Raw genomic sequence first — 21502 nt, 5'->3', positions numbered from 1 at the left:
CAGACATTAAAATTTTATTTTATAATTTTGTATCTTCCCTTAGGCAACTCTCTGCCTAGGTCCTTTGAAATTGTGAAAAATAAATTACCAAAGGGCTCAAGTACAGTAAGCTGGATTTAGGTTACAATTCTGATCTTAATACAACCTGTTCCTGCTATGTAGGCCATGTGCGGCCTTGTTTGTAAAGTCTGTTTTAAACTTGAGGAGTGTCATTGAACTATTTAAGAGCAACTGCTTTAAAAAAAATTTTTTTTAATGTTTATTCATTTTTGAGAGAGAGAAAGAGCATGAGCAGGGGAGGGGCAGAGAGAAAGGTAGACCAGAATTTGAAGCAGGCTCCAGGCTCTGAGCTGTCAGCACAGAGCCCAACATGGGCATCGAACCCACGGACTGTGAGATCATGCCCTGAGCTGAACTGAAGCTGGATGCTTAACCCACCGAGTCACCCAGGTACCCCAGAGAAACTCTGCTTTTTAATGTAAAGGCTTTATTTAAAACTAGAATTTAATTATATTCTACTTTTTCCCTTCATCTCTAAACCATTATCATTTTGATTTTAAGCTGTTTCTAAATAATTGGGTGGGTTTTGAGGTATGCAGCTTTATTCTTAGCAATCTGTATATATTTGTCAACTGGATGAATGCTATTATGTTTTTAGAAAGCACATGAAGAACTATTTTGGCTGTCAGTGCAATAGGTTTACTTTCAGTTTAACTGTGTCATAATGTTTTATAACATTTTAAATATTCAGAACCAAATTGAGTTTGTGGGAAGACTTCGTGTGTGTGTGTGTGTGTGTGTGTGTGTGTGTGTGTTTTAGGAAGATTTCTACTGGTTTATTCTTCCTCTTTTGAAACGTGCTTTTCTTCCTGTAGGATTTTGAGTGCTGAAACATCAAACCCTTCGTTCTTGGCTGCATCTCTGAAGGCCAGTTTTAGAACCGTTAATTTGAATCATTAAGTGATGAGATAGTATGGGTTTTTAAAATTATGCGAGCTTAACAAAATGATCACTTTTGCTCCTCCTGGAGTATTGCCAGTATATGGTTTCCTCCTTTTGTTTTATCCACCAAGTCAGATTGAATGTCTTCCATTGAGCCGTTCAACTTTGGACTTATAAATTCTTCTGATCTTTGACCTCTTACTTAAAATGAGCATGGATTTCAGCTTTCATTTGGGTAGTTCATGCTGCCTCTTACTGATAGTACACGAGAATGACCACCACCACTCCCACCCGCCCCCCGACATACTTGCACACAGATATTTTGTTTTGAATGGCCCTTAGTCCCTAGCAGTTGGTGTTGCTTTTCTCTTGCCGTACATCTGCTCACCCTTTCCCTAAATCCCCTCACTCTCCAGGAATCCATGCTGTTGAATTTAGCTTCTTCATCCTCGCTTCTCTGTCTTTCCCTCCCGCTTTGCTGGGCCACCCTGCCTTTTCTTGTGGGGGTTGGCTTCTCAGCATGGGAAAAAAGCAGTTGTCTTTCTCCAAGCGGCAGGTTGTCTTCTCACAGCCAGCTGCTAGGTGAGGTTTCCGGGAGGCCCCCTCACACGACAGATGTGGTGTGAAACCCCGGCAGTGCGAGTGGACGAATGTGTGGTGGCATGTTAGCAGGCCGTTCTCTTCCCTGAGAGTCCTGACCAAGAGAAGGTAAAGAGCTCCCGCATGATCCTCACAAGCTCCGTCTTCTAATGGAGAAGACGGAAGCTCAAGCGAATTCTGCTCACCAAATGTGTGTCTGTAGTAGTCCATATTTGGGCAGCAGTTTACATGAATGAAAAGCATTGGTTTGTGAAAGGAGGATTTTAGTTTTTGAAATTAGCCAGGAAGGCAACCTAGATTTCCTTTTTTTTTTTTTTTTTTTCGGTGGCAGTTCCTGAAGCAGGTGCAGGGTGTGCGTGAATAATGGACCACACCTAAACCGTGCGAATTAGCCAATGAACGTTAGGCTTCTCCTGGGTCCTGTAGTACAGTTCCCCTGTCTGTCAAGAGCCGGCTCAGCAACCGAACCCAGATTCCAGGTGTGGTGTTCCACAGTCGTTCTGTAATTTGTAATCATAGAAACAGAATGTTCCTCCTCTTATTTCTTCCCTGCCAACAGTTTCTGGGTGGGTGAATGTCAGTAGCTGGAGTTATTTTTAAAGAGGAGAGGTGAGGCTTGTCGTGCAAAGCTGGGAAGAGGGCGTTTGTTTGCAGAGCAGAGCTGACATCAAAGTGTAGATTACTGCTCGGTGGCTAGGTACTTGTCTTGTAGCAGGTAATGTTTAACGTGCCGGTCACAAAGATCACAAAACAGCGTATGCCCAGGCATAAGCTAGCGCTACCGTGTAAGCTCTGGAAGACTGAAAGGCTATACGTGCCCATGTAATTTTCAAAAAAGACCAGTATGCACTGGTCTTGCTGCGTCCTCTTTTGCTGGCTGTAATTGGACTTTGAAGCTTAGAAGTTCTATCATAAAAACGTGTACCCTTTGTTTGAGAGAGAGAGATCAGCTAAGCAATCACTTTCCACTTCTTTTCACAGGATAATATAAACGTTTTTTTGAAAGCCTGTGAACAGATTGGATTGAAAGAAGCCCAGCTTTTCCATCCTGGGGATCTACAGGATTTATCAAACCGAGTCACTGTCAGGTAAGTTCCACTGGTTTGTTATGTATTTTTTAAGCTTAGGGTTTGTGGCTCAAGTGCAAAGAATTTCTGAGATTTTATGGTGACTGAAAAATTGTTCCTCTCTCTTCCTCTGTTCTCATTCCAAAGCAGATTATTTAAAAAAAAAAAAAAAAAAAAAAAAAAGACTGTGAATCGAAGCTGTCTGTAATTGAGACCATGGCATGTTGTTATTTTAAATCTCTCTACTAACTGAAATGGTAGTTTATATTTTAATGCTTNTATTTTTTAAGCTTAGGGTTTGTGGCTCAAGTGCAAAGAATTTCTGAGATTTTATGGTGACTGAAAAATTGTTCCTCTCTCTTCCTCTGTTCTCATAAAAAAAAAAAATTTAAAAAAAAAAAAAAAAAAAAGCAAGGGACTGTGAATCGAAGCTGTCTGTAATTGAGACCATGGCATGTTGTTATTTTAAATCTCTCTACTAACTGAAATGGTAGTTTATATTTTAATGCTTGTCCAACATGACAGTGTTTGGTTGCTAATGGTGAGGATGCCCATTACACTTACAAAATGAATTTGGAAGTCATACTTATAGAGTAAACAGAATTATTTTAATATGGTCTTTATATATTTGGAATTAAGGCTTGCCAACAAAATGAGACTGGGACAGTGGTTAAAGAGACTTTTTTTTGTAATCTGGAAGGCAGCAATGCCTGGCACCAACACGGAACGCTAATGACCTTGTCAATTGTGGAGGATTTCTAAAAATGAACAGTTCCTCACTATTTTAATAGTATGGATGAGAAAGTGAAAGTGGGGGTGAAGACGTGCACAGGTGTCTCTGTTGTGTTTTAGATGGAAAATGGTGTCATGTAGGAGTGTATGGTTTCATGAAATCTGGTTTTAAGCTCCTCTGAGCTATTTTTTCCTTATAAGTCTAATTTGCTTTCAGTGAATCAGAATAAACTTGTGTTATCAGATAATCATGAATTAATTTAATTTTGTGATAATGACCACCTCTTTATCATGACTCTTAAACCTATTTTTTTTTTCAAAAGGAGAGAATAAACACCTTCTTCCAGCTATAGGAATAATAGAAATGGAAAAATTAGTTTCTACCATTTTAGACAAAGATTTAGTTTCTATGACTGATATCCCCATTATAATAGCTTTAAAAGTTATTTAAAAATTGATGATAAAATCTTAAAAATGGCCAATTTTCCCTAAAGAAAAATAACCCTCTATATAAGTGTCATAGTACACATAGTCTTTTAGCAGTAAAACCTAAAATCCCAGATAGATTTCATCTTTTCAAAGCCTAACAATACATATTTTTAAACAAACGGTCCACTTTAAACACCCATGCTTCTAGTTCTATTGAACTAACATTTCTAAACTACACAACCATGATAAGTGCATAGCAGAGAGGGGTCTGTCTGCATTTCTGATTAATTGGAAGATAGTTTGATCCTAAATTTCATCACCAAAATGGCATGTTTACTTCTGCGGTATTGTGACGAGGTTCTTGATATCCATGAAAAATCACTGCATGGGTGAATTTTATTTTTCCTAATCGGCATTCTCTCCAGACACCTATCCGATGGGCAAAGAAAGTTTTCACTCACAAAGTGTTTTATTCTTAATTTATTCTTAATGAGCAACAACTCAAGGGAAAACACCCCCGCCACCCCACCCCAGTCCTACTGTTTTGAAACCCCGTAGCAGATGTTTGGGTAGGCTACCGATTAGGCAAAACGTGTTTGTTGGCTTCTAATTCCAAGAATGCTCTGAGCAAAACTTGCCTGGGGCCCGTTTTATGAGATGCTGGGTCTACAGTGTTTAGGGAAAAATGTCAGTACCTGGGCACAGCCTTGAGTGAAATTAAATCACTGACAAACTGAAACTGGGAGGTCACGTAGTTATAGCTGTAGTAGGAAGTATGCAGAACAACTTGTTTCAGTGGAAACCACAAGTCCATAAAGGTGTGCCTTGGTCATACTAATGAGAATGCCTGAGAGCCTTGCGTCTGCTCAGGAACATTTCCCCTGAGAATTCTGTTGGACCAAAGGGCACAAGGCTTGACCCTGGGGTTGCTGCAACGGAAGCATGGGAGCCTCCCGGTTATGAGATTTGAGGAAGCTGGCGAATGGCTTATTTAAAAATGTTGGCCACAGCTCTTATGCGCCGAGATTGCATTTTTATAAAGGGAAGCAAGTTTATAGGAAAGCAAATTACTAGTTACTAAATATCCATGCATTTCTTAGGTTTTAGTCTTTGTTCTTATATAATGTGGAGATTTCTGTAGGTCAAATCTTGTCCTTTCGTTATTGTAGATTAAAGGACTTGGTGTTGGTTAGATCAGTAGTTTTCAACCGGGAGCAGTGTTGTTTCCCCAACGGACATCTGGCAAGGTTTAGAGATAGTTTTGTCGATATGGCTGCTGGGCTGGGAGCGCTACTGGCATCTAGTGGGTCAGGAATGCTGCTAAATACCCTTCCATGAACAGGATGGTCCTCATAACAAATAATTTTCCAATCTGAAATATCCTTCATGCTGAGGTTGAGAAACCCTGACAGAGACGTAAAATTCCTTACGTATTTCAACAGTGCCAGCAAGATAATCATGTGGAAATGAAGGCTACAGACTAACAGACTTTACTTTCTGCTAAAATGTAACTTTTTACTCATTAATATAATTTAATGTAATAATTTACGTATTTCCAATGTAGTATGTTTACCCACCTAGACAAATTTTATTTCGGTGTGCAGTGATGTGTCAGGACATTGACATATTTTGCTTCTCTCTACACATTAAAACTAGCAAAAATGGGGCAAAATACTTGATTATTTTAAATGCTCTATCAGAGCTCAGCTGCTGAGACTGCACGAACAGTTGAGAGACCGGCTGCAAGTGTGTTCTAAGACCCATGTTTGTATGCTGCACGGAGAGCTAATAGGAAAGGGTAGTCGATGCCCTTCGTGTTGGCAAATGTGAGGTATTTTTTGTTAGAGGACATCAGTGATTGAAAACCTGGATGATGCACAGAGCCTGGGAGAGTGGTGTGTAGTAGGAAGGGGTAGCGGGAGCAGAGGCTGCCGATTTCAAGAGCCATTGATGTTTCAATCATCCAGGCCCTAAGTACCAATATTTATGTTCCAGCAGTGCCCGATTTACAATTTAACTTGCAATAATAACTTTTCACTGGTCAAACAGAACTAGGTTACTCTTCATAATTCTACATATTAATATGTGATGTAAATTTTCTAACGATTGCTTCTTGCGGGAAGTAGCTTGAATTTTTCCAAGTGTGTTTGAATCATTCATTTATTTTGAGACTGCATATATTCAGATATCAGTTACTATTTAAAATTTTTAAAAATATTTATTTATTTTTGGGGTGCCTGGGTGGCTTGTCTGTTAAGTGTCAGACTTCAGCTCAGATCGTGATCTCACAGTTGGTGACTTTGAGCCCTGCGTTGACTATGTGCTGACAGCTAGCTCAGAGCCTGGAGCCTGCTTCGGATTCTGTGTCTCCCTCTTTCTCTGCCTCTCCCCTGTTCACACTCTGTCTGTCTCTCTCAAAAATAAATAAATGTTAAAAAGTTATTTAAAAAATTATTTATTTTTGAGAGAGAGAGCGCGAAAGCGAGACAGTGCGAGCGGGGGAAGGGCAGAGAGAGAGGGAGACAGAGGATCCAAAGCCAGCTCTATGCTGATAGCAGAGAGCCTGATGTGGGGCTCAAACTCACAAACCATAAGATCATTACCTGATCTGGAGTTAGAGGCTTAACCAACTGAGCCACCCAGGTGCCCCTCGGTTAATACTTTTTTGACATTCCCGACTTTAATGGAGAGGATCCATCTTGACCCCTCCCCTTGTCTTTGCCCCAAAAGGCTAATGAGCAAATTTGTGAGCTCGCCTCCATGAATGGTAGATTGAGGTTGAACTTACCCTACTTGAAATGTTCACTGAGGTCATGAAATTTAGCTTCTGTAGCAATGAATAACGACAGCATTGTTATTAACCATTTACTGAATACACATACTGAGCTCAGAGAAGAGGTGGTGTGACTCCTGTAGCGCTGTCTTGTATACCTTCGTTCCAAGGCCTGGGGCCGAGGCAGCACAGTGGCCACCACATCACGCCACAGCACACCGGAGAGCTCCCGAAGCAAATGTCCTGGTCTCTGCTGGCATCTGGTCATTAAGCGGCGCGCAGCCATTGCTCGTTGTAGAAAGCACCTCAACAGAGTGGTCTGGAGTTCGTCCTGTTTTAGAGGAATCGAAATTGGCGGAAAGGGAGAGTTGAATTTTAAAAGTTTTAATTTTATACGTTTAGCAGTGTGACTCAGAAACAAAGTCATATATTTAAACCATTGCTCTAACGAATTATATATTGAAATTCTTAAGCTGAGAATGTGAACAGATTGTAAGCATGTTTCTTTCTTTCTACCCTTTTATCATTCCAGTCCAGTTTTTAGCACTTCCTTAGATGCATTCTGCTCATAACACAATTACAGGATGGCCATGCTTTTGAACACAGTATTTCAGTCATGCAAAGGAAAAAGAATTTTTTTTCTAATTCAGTCTCACTCTTCCATTTAGGGTATTAATATTTTAGGTGTGAATTGTAACTTGAAATTTTTCAGTTTTTAAAAAATGTCTTCTCAAATGGAGGCTGCAGAAATCAATCTTTTTTTTACACATGCTAGTTGCCAAAGGGAACAGTGGTTAGAAACAAAATTAGTGTTAACATCCCCCCCCCCCCCGCATGAAAATAAAGGAGGCTCAAAATGACATTTTAAGCATTTAACTGTTCTCTACAGCTTCAAAGGGTGCTTGATTTTACTGCAATCCTGTAAAGTCATTTCCTGGGAATCTCGTACCCAGATGGTACTCTAAACAGTCTGCCAAATGGGGCTTGGGATATGTATGTGTATATGAGCATATATTTAAGATTTTAATTCATGTAAGTAAAAATATACCTACTCTGAAGTACTTTTCAACATTTGCTGACTTAAACCTGCTTTTACTTTTGTTTTCATGTCTTTCAAATGAATTTCTCAACATCTTAATTTGTGTGTGTGTGTGTGTGTGTGTGTGTGGTTTTTTTTTTAATAATGCTATCCAGACTTGGATCAGTAACTTGATCATGGTGACTTCCACCTGTCAATTCATGTTACTATTTTAAAATGTTCTCTTCCTACCAAGCAATTAGAAGAGAATGAAACAGAAAGGAAGTTTGCACCACACCCATTTCTATCCCGTTCAGTTATTCTCTGGAGGTAGGTAATTCCTGAAAGGGGACATTAATTTGTTTGGGTTGCCAAGACTCTGTTTAAGGCCAGCAGCAAAAACATGGACAATTTTCAAATGTTGTTTAACTGCAAGGTTAGATTATCGAAGAGCGGGCTTAGTCACAGAGAAAGGTTGTGGAATAGGAGGCAGGTCCGACGCTAGGGCGAGCTATAAAATAACTGAAGTTTTATCTACTATTAGTTTGTCTCCATATCTAGCTGCTGACTAACTTCTTGGCCAGATAAATAAGTTCCTGAATGCCAACTCTCCATCCTCAGCTCTTCACTCCCTTAAATCCCAAAAGCCACGGAGCCTGATTGTCTCTTGGCTTGCTGGGTGAGACTTGACGCTGTGGACTTTTCTGGCCAGGGTCTTTGTATTCACAAGTAACCCCATCTATGCTCATTGCCTCAGAGTCTCATTTGGCCGCTTGTCTGCTTAGCTGCTACCCTGAGTTTGTTCATGGGAGAACGATAGAATTTGCTTCACTTGACCAGCTAGCATTTGTTTTATAATAAGATCCTTCAAAGGGTTAAACTGAAGAGACAGACTTTTGTCAAAGAGATCCTTCTGTCTTTCAAATTATTACCTGTGGGGATGCCTATGTTGAATTAATCAAACCTTTAACATTATGTGCACTATAGTATCGATAGCCTTGTCAGTCACTTTTGAAAATGAGAGCTTCACCGCTAACTCGAGGTGTTAAGCATTGCTTTTCCGTGAGTGTCTTGCTATCTTCTGGTATGATTTACCTGATCAGGTGTGTGAGGGTGTATGTGTGGGGTTTGTGTTTTACATCAATTTCTGGAGCTAGAGTAGAAAACTGCACTTAACTCAGTAAGGGGAGACCGTGGTGTCAGGAGTCGCTCACTTGTTTGTCACACACCAGGCATTGATTGGGCATTTTTTCTGTATCATCTAAGTATCAGGTTCCCAGATGTCACTCTTAACAGACAAAAGGTGTGGAGCTCTGCCCTCAGTGGGGCTCACATTATAATTAAGGAAATGTCTCCTTAAGTTTCCAGAGTACATTGTTTTGAGATAAATGCACAGGGTTCTCAGAGTATATAATAGAGATGAGAAGCCATTTCAAATTTTTATTCAGGAAAGCACTTGTAATTGGAGGCGACACTGATTTCTCATCTGGGCTTTCAAAGTACTTTTGTTTTCATGGACATCCAATTTTTCCTTAGACTTGAGACTATTTGAGGACAGAAACACTTACATTATTCCCTTATTTCCTTAGTTCCCGATATCTTAAGTGTCAAGTGTTTGTTTGAAAATTCAATTTTAATTATTTTGACTTCCTGGATGTTTTAAAGCCAGGCTTAAGAGATAGAAACTTATTTTTTCCTCTTTGTCAAATTTTTTTCTCTTTTTATTACCCTCTTTCAAAATTACAAAAACAGTTCTGGCAAAGCAGCCGTTGATCCTTTGGTTTCAACTGCTTTTCACTTATCATTCCAGAATAATAATATGACATATTACAACATAATCTAAAGTTGATACAATTGAAAAGAAGAATGTGTCTTCACCTCAGAGTATAATACTCTAAAATGGGAACTTTAGACCAAGTGCCTTTCAGAGTAGTTGGTGGAAGTCTTCATCTTTATGCTAATGTGAAAATGATAGCCACTAATGTTTAATGGACATTTAATGGATGTTCTGTGCTTATATGAAATTTTAGAAAAATTTTAATATTTTCATGTCATGATCACAAATCACTTCATCTTGTGAAGTAAATCTAAATGTATGCTTAAGACTTTTTGGTGGAAAAATATGGTGGCTGTATTGCTGAAGTAGCTTATAGAAGTTCAAAGGCAAGAAATAGAAATTTTTAAAAGCTAGGACCAATATTGGACCTAACTTCTTAAAAGGAGTCCTTAAAATTACTTAAAGAAATGTTGCCAGCAAGTGTCTAAGTAAGCCTCATTTCTTCCAAAGCCAGGCTACCTGCCTTGGTACCTCTTAGCTTTTCCTAGCATTAAACACCAAAGCTGGTAAGAAAAACGTCACAAATTACCTTTGACATTGATATGATAACTTTGACTATGACGTGATAACCATTTGAAGAATATGAGCACACAGAACCTTGAAAATTTCTTAACATTTCATTTGAAGTATTTCTACTACACCTTGGGCTGCCTTTCTGCCCCCTTCCCTCAGGATGAAATAGGAAGTTCAGTCAATGTGCATCAGTTGTCATGATCAGGTCTCAGATGAGCATCTAAGATGAGAGCAGGGATGTAGGTGTCCCCTGACATGGGTTTAATCTCATTCCATTCAGTCACTTGGTAGCTGAATGGCCTTAAGTTTCCTCCCTGTGATCACTTCTCTTCTCCATGAACAAGATGGATCTTACTTCCCTTCTCTTGGAACTTAGTAAGTAACGCCATTTGGGGGCTGTCCGTACCTCACATGTCGTAATGATTACCGAGTCAGGAATGGAAAGTATAAAGTGTTTGGCATATACTAGTGATCAGTAAGTGAAGTTGACTTGTCATTGTGATCATTTTCACAATTTGTCTTTTCCTTCTTCATCCTCTGAAGATACATGTTCCCTGTGGAAGAACATGAAGGAAAAAATCTGACCCCTGGATCCTTGAATGGTTACAATTAGCTGTAGGCTTTATATATATATATATATATATATATATATATATATATATATATATATATATATATTTATTGAGAATTTAGGCCTTTTGAGACTTACCCCTTCTTTCAACTGGGAGAAGTTATTAAAACAGGTGTGTTTTTTTACATTGATGGCTAGTCAATGTTTTACAATTTATTTTGTTAGAATAGCAAAGCTGGAAACCAGAGAACAACAGACAGCTATTTGCTCTTGTCCTTGCATATGTGGGACCAAAACAATTCTGTTACCTTCTATGAGTACTCAACTTTTTATGTATTTTCTGAATTGTGAGTGTTAGTTTGATTTGAATCTTTTAAAAAAGTTTTGTTGCCATAGTTTAAAAACAAAAATGTACATAAAAACCAGAATCGGTCTACCACACAGATCCAAATCTAAAACTTTATTGTTTCATTTTAATCATCCCATTCCCCCACCCCCACCCCCTTCATTTTTGTGAAAAGTGTGTCATTTTGGCCACAAGGAGAGGAAGTTATCCTTTGGATGGGCAGGACCAGACACTATTCTCTAAAAGGCTTTTGCAGGGCTTATGAGTTTCTTCTGAAAGGGTGTTCATAATCTTTAGGGAACGCATATGCACACACCAGTCCTGTTTTCCACCAGACAGAAAAATTAGCTGCCGCTTTTGGGCATCTTGCCTCTGTTTTGTCCATCAAAAGGCTACTATACTAATAGCATAAAGTCTTGATTACATTATCTGAAATATTTGTGGCAGACACTAAAAAAATGACAGCAGTAGGCACTGTGTGGGTGGTCAGACTCTTGCTGCTTACTTCCAGTTGTACACGACAGAAGTCAAGAAAGTAGGAGGCATACTTTTGTGTTAATGCTCTTTGACATAACGCAACTTGATTTTTTACAAGAGCCTTACTATCAAAAATGTTAAATAGATTGGGTATTATTTATTGACCATATTGGTTATTTTTAAAAAGTTTAGATTAATGGAGTAGCAATGTTCTAGGGGTAGTGCCCAGGTATACTTTGTCAATGCTGAGCTGCTCTCCCAGGTGGGATTGGATGCTGGTCGATAGAGACCTACCTTTTTAAGTATCCCTCCTGACCTGAGTATCCCAACTAAACTGTGAGGCAGTTTTTCTTTTCTTAAGAGCGTAGTACCTTTGCATCATATACCACTGACCAATGAGCCCAGTAAACCTAAGAAAGCATGTTTCAAAAGGGTTACTGCAGGGAAAAAAGGGTTACTGAAAAGCTTTGACTTTAAGGAAACAAAGTATATTTGACATATACATTTAAGTAACCCACGTTAAGTGTAAATGACAGGGTAATAAAATTCCATTCAGAAAACAGATTAAAAACATGCTTGGAACACACTTCAGGTAAACCAGTTTTTCTTTGTTTTTAAAAAAATATTTATTTACTTTTGAAAGGGAAAGCGTGAGTAGGGGAAGGGCAGAGAGAGTGGGAGAGAGAGAATCCCAAGCAGGCACTTTGCTGTCAGCACGGAGCCCGATTTGGGGCTCAAAACTATGAGTTGTGAGATTATGACCTGTGCTGAAGTCAGATGCTTAACTGGCTGAACCACCTTGGTGTCCTTAAACCCACAGCTTTTCTTAAGCTATAAAGCTTAAGTAGAGGATCTTGGTGGCCTGGGAGAAGCAGCTACTGTGAATTAACTGCATTAACCACTGTCAGTTTAGCAAGGATTTTCTCTGTGTGCTTTGAGCAGTTTGGGGGAGAAATCTCTAAATAAATATCAAGATCACTGTCATTACGTTTTGCTGTTTCATTACATTACAATAACATTGGCTGGTAGATTTTTTAAAAAGCTTTTTTTCTATATCTTTTCTTTTTAGTAGACTGAGACACAGAAATAATTTTCAAAGGAGTCACTGTATCCAGGTAAACAATTTGGCTAACATGTTATTAGACTTCTCTTGGCTTAATACCAAGAAAGACAAATGTCTGCTAGTTTTGTGTATAATAGTGTGTATTCACCTCTAAAGTGTGCAATAGAGCACACACACACACAATAAGAATATATGTGAAAATTTGTGTGAGGTTTCAAAGACTGAGGCACCAGATGCTGATCTGGTATCCAGATTTTTGTTTATTTTGGTGATGAATTCATTTTACAAAGGGGCTTGTTCTCTGTCTTGGAGGAGAAACTCAGTAGCATGACAATGACTTATGGGTTTCTGGACCATGCTGATCTCAGATGATAAAGAAATAGAGCTGTATGTCTTTTCTCATGTTTTCCATTCTCCATTTAATTCTTCTTGCAAGAAACAGGCAGGAAAACAAATCTCTTTATTAAAGACTATGATGTCCATGGATGTAAGCCTTGGGCTTCTGGAGCCAGCGAAGGCCAGGGAAGCTAGAAGCTGTGCAGTCCTGATGGACTGATGAGGGTGGGTGGGTGTTGGGTCCTTTCACCTGCAGACCTTCTATCTTGTGGCTTGTTAGCCACATCCCTCAGATATTTCATAGTCACTGTGTACAGATCCTTGGATCCTGGGTGCATAGAAGTAAAGTAAATCCTACCCTTTTTCTACCTCATCTTAAGACCAATAGTGGAGAAGGTGAAATGCATTCTAAAGTCTTAATGTTTGCTTTTGTGTCTCAAGGAGCATTGGCATGATGGAAGGGAAAACACTAAGTTTGGAGGGATGAATAACAACTAGGTAAGGAAATCACTGTGCTAGAGTGTCCAGAGTATCTCAAATAATCAGATTTAGATCATCTGGATCAGAGCTCTCAGACACATTAATTATCCCTAACCTAGTAACAGCCCAGCCGGGTATTACCATTTTGCTTCTGTTTTCCTTCCAATGGGTGAAGTGAAATGAGTCAGAAGAGTAACTTGTTTAGCTATATGACCTTGGGCAAATAACAGAGCTAAAATTTAAATTCAGGGGCTGTCTTCGCCTACATAGCTTGGAAGCCTTCCACTATATTGTCAAAACAGAATTAAGCAGCCTTAAAGAAAAAAAAAAAAAAAAAAAAGAACCTGCTGCTATTATTTTTAGTGGAATATGCCTGAAATTGTCTTGAGTTGTTTTTTAACCGGGCTAGCTATACCCAAAGTGGATTTGTGTATATGATTGGTATTACCACATTTGATACATGGCAAATATCTTTCCATTATGATTTAAACATTTTTTCCTAGTTTGTGAGCTATGTAACTTGAAATGGATATAGTGCTACAATGTGCCATCAAATATAAGATCAGCAATGAGACTTCCTAATTTTAGGAGTGTTAAATGAACCCATGTGTGCCTTAGAATAGAAGTATGCTACATGTGTGGTCATACCACTGGCCAGTTGAAAAACAGTGGGGTATTTGGATTTTACTGATATGTGCACATAAATGCTTTTATAAGCTTTAAGACTGTCCCACAGATATTTATGAAGGTTCAGTTGTATTTGCCATGATAATGGAGCATTCCTGTTAAAGCCTGTGCATTGTAAAACCTTACTAATCTAAATTGCTCAAGATCATGCTACCACACTTTGACCTTGATAGCACTGGCATGGAAAATATCTTTTAAAATAGAACTGGTAAATAATTTATTTATAATAATTTCTTACTAACCAGTATTTGATGCTCTATTTTACTTGTTAAAACCAAACTAAATTATGAGTCCCTTCTCCAAATATTCTTAGCTGGGAATAAGTGCTTATTAAAAATATATAAGATGGAAAAAATATATATGATGAAATATTTTTATTATAGTGTAGTTCATTGTATATTATTAAATCTCATAAAAAGTCCTAATGATAAATAACTTGAAGTCTTGTTTGAAAACCCAAACTATAAGCAAAAAGCTGGATTACAGTCATGTTACCTAGTGTAGTGGATTAAAGGGAGATTACTTCAGTGCCTTGCCCAAAGTTCTGCTATCAGTGTAGCCATTGGGGGTTTAGAAACAGGTGGTGAGCACAAAGCATCAAGTGTAACAATAAATAGCACAGTCTAATTCCCGTAAGATGAAACTCCTCTCTCATTACGGAGAAGAGTAAGGGGATCAGATAGTGACTCAGAAAAGCAAAGTCCAAGAAATGACTCAAGCACAGAAGTACTTTTAAAATTCCTTTACCAACACTTATGATAAATGGAGTAATCACTTCTTTTCCTACCAAGTTGTTAAAGATTGCTTCTTACTAGTTGTTAAACTAAAATAATTGCCTTTCGTTTGTAGGAAGAGATATTTATTAAACTCCTATTTTGTGAATGTAATGTTTTAGACTGCAGGACATAGATAAAACTAATAGTAGCCCATGATATGAATACAGGAGAAGAATACAAGGAAAATTTTCCTTTTATTATTATTTTTTTAATGTTTATTTTTTGAGAGAGAGAGAAAGAGTGAGCAAGCATGGGCAGGGAAAGGGGAGAGAGAGAGAGGGAGACACAGAATGTGAAGCAGGCTCCAGGCTCTGAGCTGTCAGCACAGAGCCCACGTGGGGCTTGAACCCATGAACCATGAGATCATAACCTGAGCCGAAGTTGGATGCTTAACCTACTGAGCCACCTAGGTGCCCTGGACATTTTCCTTTTAAATAACTGGTAAGATGGGCTGGATGCAGTAATAGAAAACACTTGATTTTTAAGGCTATTAAATATGTAAAGAGGAAAAGTACTGCTTGTGAGAGAGGAGGTGGAGGAGAGTAGAAAGAAAAGAACATTTGAATATTTTAGTTAATGCCAATGTAATCTTATAACTGCTTTATAAGATAGGGTGATTGCCTGATTTTACAGATACTGACACTGAGAAGTTCAGTGGCTTGCTCAAGGTCACATGCTTAGTTCAAGTGGGAACCCTCATTACCATTCCTAACACAGTGTTCTTTCCACTACAAAATTCTACCTCTCAAGGATGCCTTAATAAAAGATACAAAGATTTAATGAAGGGCTTCTTTAAATGTGTTAATATATATCTGTCAGACATGACCTCCATGAAGTTGGTTGGGTAGGAAGGAAGTTTTGGAGATACGGAGGAATTTGTGATTTTTTAGAAGCTATGGGTAAGAAGTTACTCAGACTTCAGTAGAAGTTCAGTGCTTTAAATAATCTGAGTGCCTCTCAAATTTCAGTGTGCTTAGGATCTGGCTCAAATGCAGATTGATTCATGAGGTTCAGGCAGGGCTGAGATTCTTTTTCTCATGCTCTCAAGTCATGACAACGAGGACCACACCTTGAGTAGCAAGGATTTTGGCATCAACTGCTGGTGGTCACACACTGGAGTGAGGGTTTAATAGAGGTCCTGGGGGAGATGTAAGGCTTGACTGTGAATCTAAAAGATGAATGGGATTTGAGTGAGAGGTGGGAGGGAACTGCAAGAAGGCCAGCACTTTGGTACAAAGTTCTACTCAAACATTTTTCAGATCCTTCAGGGTGTAAAGTAATGAGTTAAGATAAACAAGATCTCTACTTTTGAGGCCCTCATTTTTGGGAAGGTGGAGAGTGGGAAGCACAAGGAATGCATTTCTAGGCTGGCAGATTGGAGGCAGGATGAATGAAAGATTGGGCCCAGCTTGAGTAGTATCCTGAGTATCCTGGCTAGGGAGTTTAAGTGTCACCTCCTAGGGGGTGAGATCATCTCCAAAAGCTTTTGAGCAGAAGGTTCCAATGTTCGAAGCAGAAACAGAGAACAATGGGCTCATGAAGTAGTATGTGAAATGGATTGACTGAGCACAAGGCTGGAGGTTTGGAGAGGTGTTGGAGATTGTTGCCATTCATGGCTGTTTTGATAAGGATGACAAGTGCTCAAAGCAGTGAAAATGTAAATGAGGAGAAATGCCTAAGATGTTCCAAGTACGACAGGATGGGGTTGATTAGTATGATGGAGCTAGAAGAATCCAGTTTAGAGCTTGTGCCACCATTAGCATAAACAAGGGAGTCAGCCGACTCTGCAGCAAGGTGCAAGTGAGGCTTCCGCACCCCACATTGGACACAGCAGTAGAAGATCCACAAGGAAACCGAGTCGTCAGCGTATGGTTCAGAAATTCTGGCAGGCTGTGTCGATTTGAGAGTCCTCTGTGAAGAGCTACTAGGCATTTGTAGAGAAGAAAGGCTGAGCCTCGAGGAAGCGACGGTAGAGAGGAAGTGTAATGGCCACACACTCCTCTTCCTTTTATTCTCTGTGTCCTGAGTTACCTGTTTAAGTGTGTGTCTATTTCACACTCCCCTGTGCCACTGACCTAACTTCCTATCTGTACTGCATATGGTCTTGATAATTGTAGCTTTAACCATTGTCTTTCCTTCTTTTAAACCCAAATAAAAATTCCCTCTTTTTGTTAAAGTTCAGCATTGTTTTCTGTAGACCTTCTGGAAATTTGAGGTCTGAGTTCTTGTCCTAGGAATTACTTTGCTTTGGAAAAACTGGCAAGGGTGTGTCATGCCTTCAAGCGAAGCACCATGGGCTTCTCCTTTGTCCAGTCGGATGTTCAAATCAGTACAGAATCCAGTATCCCTGTATGTCCTGGCCTTGGGGTCCTTAAATTGTGACTCTCACTGTGTGTGTGGTATTCACAGTATGGGCCAGTGTTAGCCATACTTAACCCCACTCAGTTACTCTGTGGATTCTCCAACAATGAGCAAAAGATGTTGCTTGCTTGCTTCTCTTTTCTGTCCTCTTTTTTAAAACCCAAAATTCATGTTTCTCACATACAACTATTCAAAACAGAACACATACAATTCCCGACAGAGTATTTTCAGGCACATTGCACTTAAATTCATGCAACAAAATGTACTTATCTTCCTGTTCCGCCTCCCTGGAAACCTTACTCCCAAACAACAGCACTGAAAACAAACCCACAAAGTTGACAAAATGATATCTGATTCAGCCTGGCACAATTTTTTTTATAACCAAAAAACGACTTCCATTTCTATCTATCAAGGTTGAAGAACAAAAAATACAAAAATGTTTTAAGGCATGTGTATCACCAGGGTATTTGATTCAATCACTGTATGAATAGGTGGATGGGTGTGTGGGTGGGTGGATGGATGGATGGATGGATGAGTTCAACAAACATTTATTGAGCTCCTACCATGTGCCTCACACTGTTCTAGGTATTGGGAATTCAGTTTCATGGTGAAAAGGACAAGGTCCTGCCATTCTTAGGCATATATTCTAATAGAGAGGGCAGGTAATGAATAAATAAGATAATGTGAAATGGTTATAGGGCTATGAGAAAACAGGGAAGAGGGCATGTCTGGAGGTTCTTTTGGATAGAATATTTTTAGTGTATGTTGAAATAAAATTTTACATGCTCTAGATTTAAAAGCAGTAATACAATAAAAGCACAGAACTAATGTTTTTTTTTTAACAGTATCATAAATAGTTTTGGTAAAATTATCTCTTAAGAAAAGTTCACGGAATTGATGTTTTAGTGTGCTCTAAGAATTAGAAAGGAGTACACCTAAAACTAATATCATGTGTCAAGCATACTCAAATACATTTTTTATTTTAATCAGAAAGACACACTAACTTCTGAAGGTTGGGGCCCATTTGTGTGTGTACAGGAGTCCTTTCCTCCTCTGCATCTGTACTCCCAACCTGGTGAGCTGCTGTAGCTCTGATCAGATGGTTAGATGCTTAGGATATGGATTATGATTATGGCTTCTCCTAAAGAGATTTGGTAGTGTCCATTGCTTTCCTCTTAGCTTGTGTGTATGCTAGAAGCATGCATTCACTGTGAACCCACTGTGGCTTCTAGTCTACCGTGTCAATTCCAAGCACACCTCATAGACTTTCAAAGTGTCTTGCCTTCTGATTAAGCTTTGCTTATATACCTACATTTATTTCCTTTCCATACAAGCTTTGTCAACTAGGCCAGCTTCCTCTATTTTGCCTCCTCTTGACAGCCATTCTTGGAGGCCAGGCTCCATCTTGCCTCATCTATGAAGCCCACCTTCATTGGAGAAGAAGCCAGGTGGTGACTAGTCCCAGTTCAGCCAATATTGCCTGTGTGGGCTTTGGCCAGTTCCTGCATCTCTTTGTCCTTGAATTTCTTTACCTGTAAAATGGGGGAAATCACTAATACCTGCTGCAAAGGGACCATTGTGAGGATTAAGTTTGCTTAGCACAGGTAAAGAACATAGATGCCTGACACATAGTAAATATGTTAGCTGTCTAATTATTACTATTGATACTTTTTTATGGTAAAATTTTATACTGGTCTTTGATCTTTGGACTCCCATGATTTGTGCAATCTACATGACACCTTTTTTTTTTTAAGTTTTTTAAGTTTATTTATTTATTTTGAGAGTGAGCGTGTGCATGTGCCAGCGAGTGGGGGAGGGGCAGAGAGAGAGAGAGAGAGAGATGGAGAGAGAGAACTTCCAAGCAGGCTCTGCATTGTCAGTGTGGATCCTGACACAGGGCTTGAACTCCTGAACCATGAGATCATGACCTCAGCCAAAATCAAGAGTAGGTCGCTTAACCAACTGAGCCATGCAGGCGCCCCTACATTACAATCTTTTTCTTTCTCTTGTTTTTTTACCTGTATGGTAAGTACTAAGCTGCTATATCTAGGGCTCAGTGGTATTAAAAACTGCTTGATGAATGATGATAGGGTAGGTAAGAGTGTAAACATTGGCAGGCATAAAGGATTCTTAGGGATGGATCTTAACCACTTGCATAAAATGTGAGAGGAGGAGATGGACCCAGGAGATACCACTAAGTTGCTAAGAGAAAGTACCACTGAGTTGCTGCTCTGTTTTGACTCTTAATTTATTATTAATTAATTTATGGATTTTCTCATGGTAGTATTCTTTATTGTGTTATGAATACTTAGCATGAGAACTACTCTCCTGACTAATTTTTAAGTGCACACACAATACAGTGTTAACTTTAGGCATAATGTTGTATACCAGAATTCCAGAACTTATTTAGCTTGCACAACTGAAACTACATACCTGAGCAGCAATATGCCATTTTCCCCTCCCCCCAGCCCATGGCAACTACCATGATACTGTTTCTGTGAGTTTGACTATTTTAGATACCTCATGTAAATGGAATCATGCAGTGTTTGTGCTTTTGTGACTGGTTTATTTCACTCAGTATACTGATTTCCACTTCTGGGTATATATCCCAAAGAATTGAACTCAGAATCTCAAAGAGCTAACTATACCCCCATGTTCATTGCAGCATTATTCACAAGAGCCAAAATATGGAAACCTAAGTGTCCACTGATGGATGAGTGGTTAAAGAAAATGTGGTATATACCTACAGTGGAATATTGTTCAGCCTCATAATATTCTTAATTTTGTATGTTCACCTCAGTTTAAACTCTTAGTCTTTGAGTCGCTAGATTTTCTTAATAAAGATGCACATAAAAAAATACTTTGTGGTTAGTAGTGTGATTGACTCTTAAGAAAGGATTGAAAGGGTGCATTTCTTAAATGAACTAAGCAATTTGATTTTATCCTTGGAAGAATAAGTGAGAAAGGAAAGTAAGGCATCTATCCATAGGAGGAGAGAGAAGAGGGAGAGACCCTTGCAGGAGAGAGACATCAGCAGGTGTGGAGGAAAGAGAGGTCTGGTTGAGGGACTAGAGCATTTTGCTTTGCTTGGAAAGGATGGTATGACCCAGGGGATGTTCCTACAGTCTCTATCTATGCAACACACTAGAATAGGAGAGGAAGGGACTCTAAATACTCTTGACCTAATATACAAAACTTTTTTTTTTTTAATTGATATTTAGAGCAGACTAAGAACTGTAAGCCCATTAAATCTAAATCTTAAGGAATGGAAGACTGTAGATTTAGGACTATCTGATGATAACTCACTCTGTATTCCTTGGATATTTGGATTGCTGTGACAATAGTTATAAACATTTGGTTTCATATTACCGATGATATTCAACAGTGTTCTTAGGAAGAAAAAGATAAAAGTGAAAATGTTTGTTTCTGCATCCTAAATGTAAAGTACCTAAAAGTGTTGAATAGCCCACTAACTATTCTTGTTTTAATCTAGTATATTATTAGAAATGAATACTTTTACTGTTTCCATAATGACTTGGTTGTAAATAGATTCTTTTGTCCTCCTAATTTTAGCGACAGTGGTATTAAAGTATAGAAATAGGAAGAACATTATTTTCCCAAGATGTCAGTAGCATATCATCTTGACTAAGGGTCTAAAGTCTTGTTTGAAAATCAATTCATTAATAAAATGATGAGAATTATGGAATCAGAAAGGACCTATCTTAGCACACTTTTAAACTTTTAAATATTCAGCCTCCACTCCCAAATATAGTCATGATTTTCTTCCTCCTCCCCCAATCCTAATTAAATAATTTGATGTTTGATGTTTCACTTATGGTCTGTTGAAACTTTAAGAAGAAATATGGGATGCCTAGTTGGCTCAGTGGGTTAGATGTCCGACTCTTGATTTTGGCTCAGGTCATGATCTCTCCATTGGTGAGATTGAGTTCCAAGTCTGGCTATGCACTGAGCTTGGCCCTACTTGGGATTCCCTCTTCTCCCCTCTCTGCCCCTCACCTGCTCACATGTGCATGCTCTGCCCCCCTGCCCCCCGCAATAAATAAACTTTCTAAAAAAAAGGAAGAAATTGGGGGTTACATTATTTGAAAGCATATTTTTTATGCCTGAAGATTGCTTTTCTGGAATGACTGATAATTTACTAATTATCAGTTACCTTGATTGTGATTTCAAAAGCATTTTTAGCTTCCTAAGACTTAAAAATAGAGGTAGATTTTCAAGGAGATAAATATTCAGAGTTCTCAGCCTTCAAATCTAGAGCACATTATCCCACAATCAAAGTAATATATGAGGACATCTATTTATATTAGTTCGGAATGCTTAGTCATGTCATACAGTTGACAAGTGTTCATTGTCTGATTTGAACTTACCAAAAAGGCCCTCTCGCCAGACCAGTAAGTCTCTACGTTGCTTTTCATATCAACATAAAATTTGCAGTGGGAATTGTTAATTTCAGAAACTGTACTTTTGATGAAT

At 38.8% G+C, this 21502-nt stretch overlaps 1 protein-coding gene across 6 annotated transcripts in view; it reads left to right on the top strand.

Annotated features, from left to right (window-relative positions):
- Positions 1-21502, top strand: part of LMO7 (LIM domain 7) — a 197155-nt gene that overhangs the window by 100369 nt on the left and 75284 nt on the right. For all 6 annotated transcript variants that reach the window (XM_039222184.1, XM_039222187.1, XM_039222185.1 and 3 more), the window contains one exon: positions 2524-2630. In XM_039222184.1, the coding sequence (XP_039078115.1) occupies positions 2524-2630 (107 nt within the window). The remainder of the gene's footprint in view (positions 1-2523; positions 2631-21502) is intronic.

This window comes from Hyaena hyaena, unplaced genomic scaffold (genome assembly GCF_003009895.1).
Source record: "Hyaena hyaena isolate Hyena2069 unplaced genomic scaffold, ASM300989v1 scaffold_1073, whole genome shotgun sequence".
Taxonomy (NCBI): Eukaryota; Metazoa; Chordata; class Mammalia; order Carnivora; family Hyaenidae; genus Hyaena; species Hyaena hyaena.
Note: the sequence above shows the minus strand (reverse complement) of the source record. Positions and strands in the feature narration are given on the sequence as shown.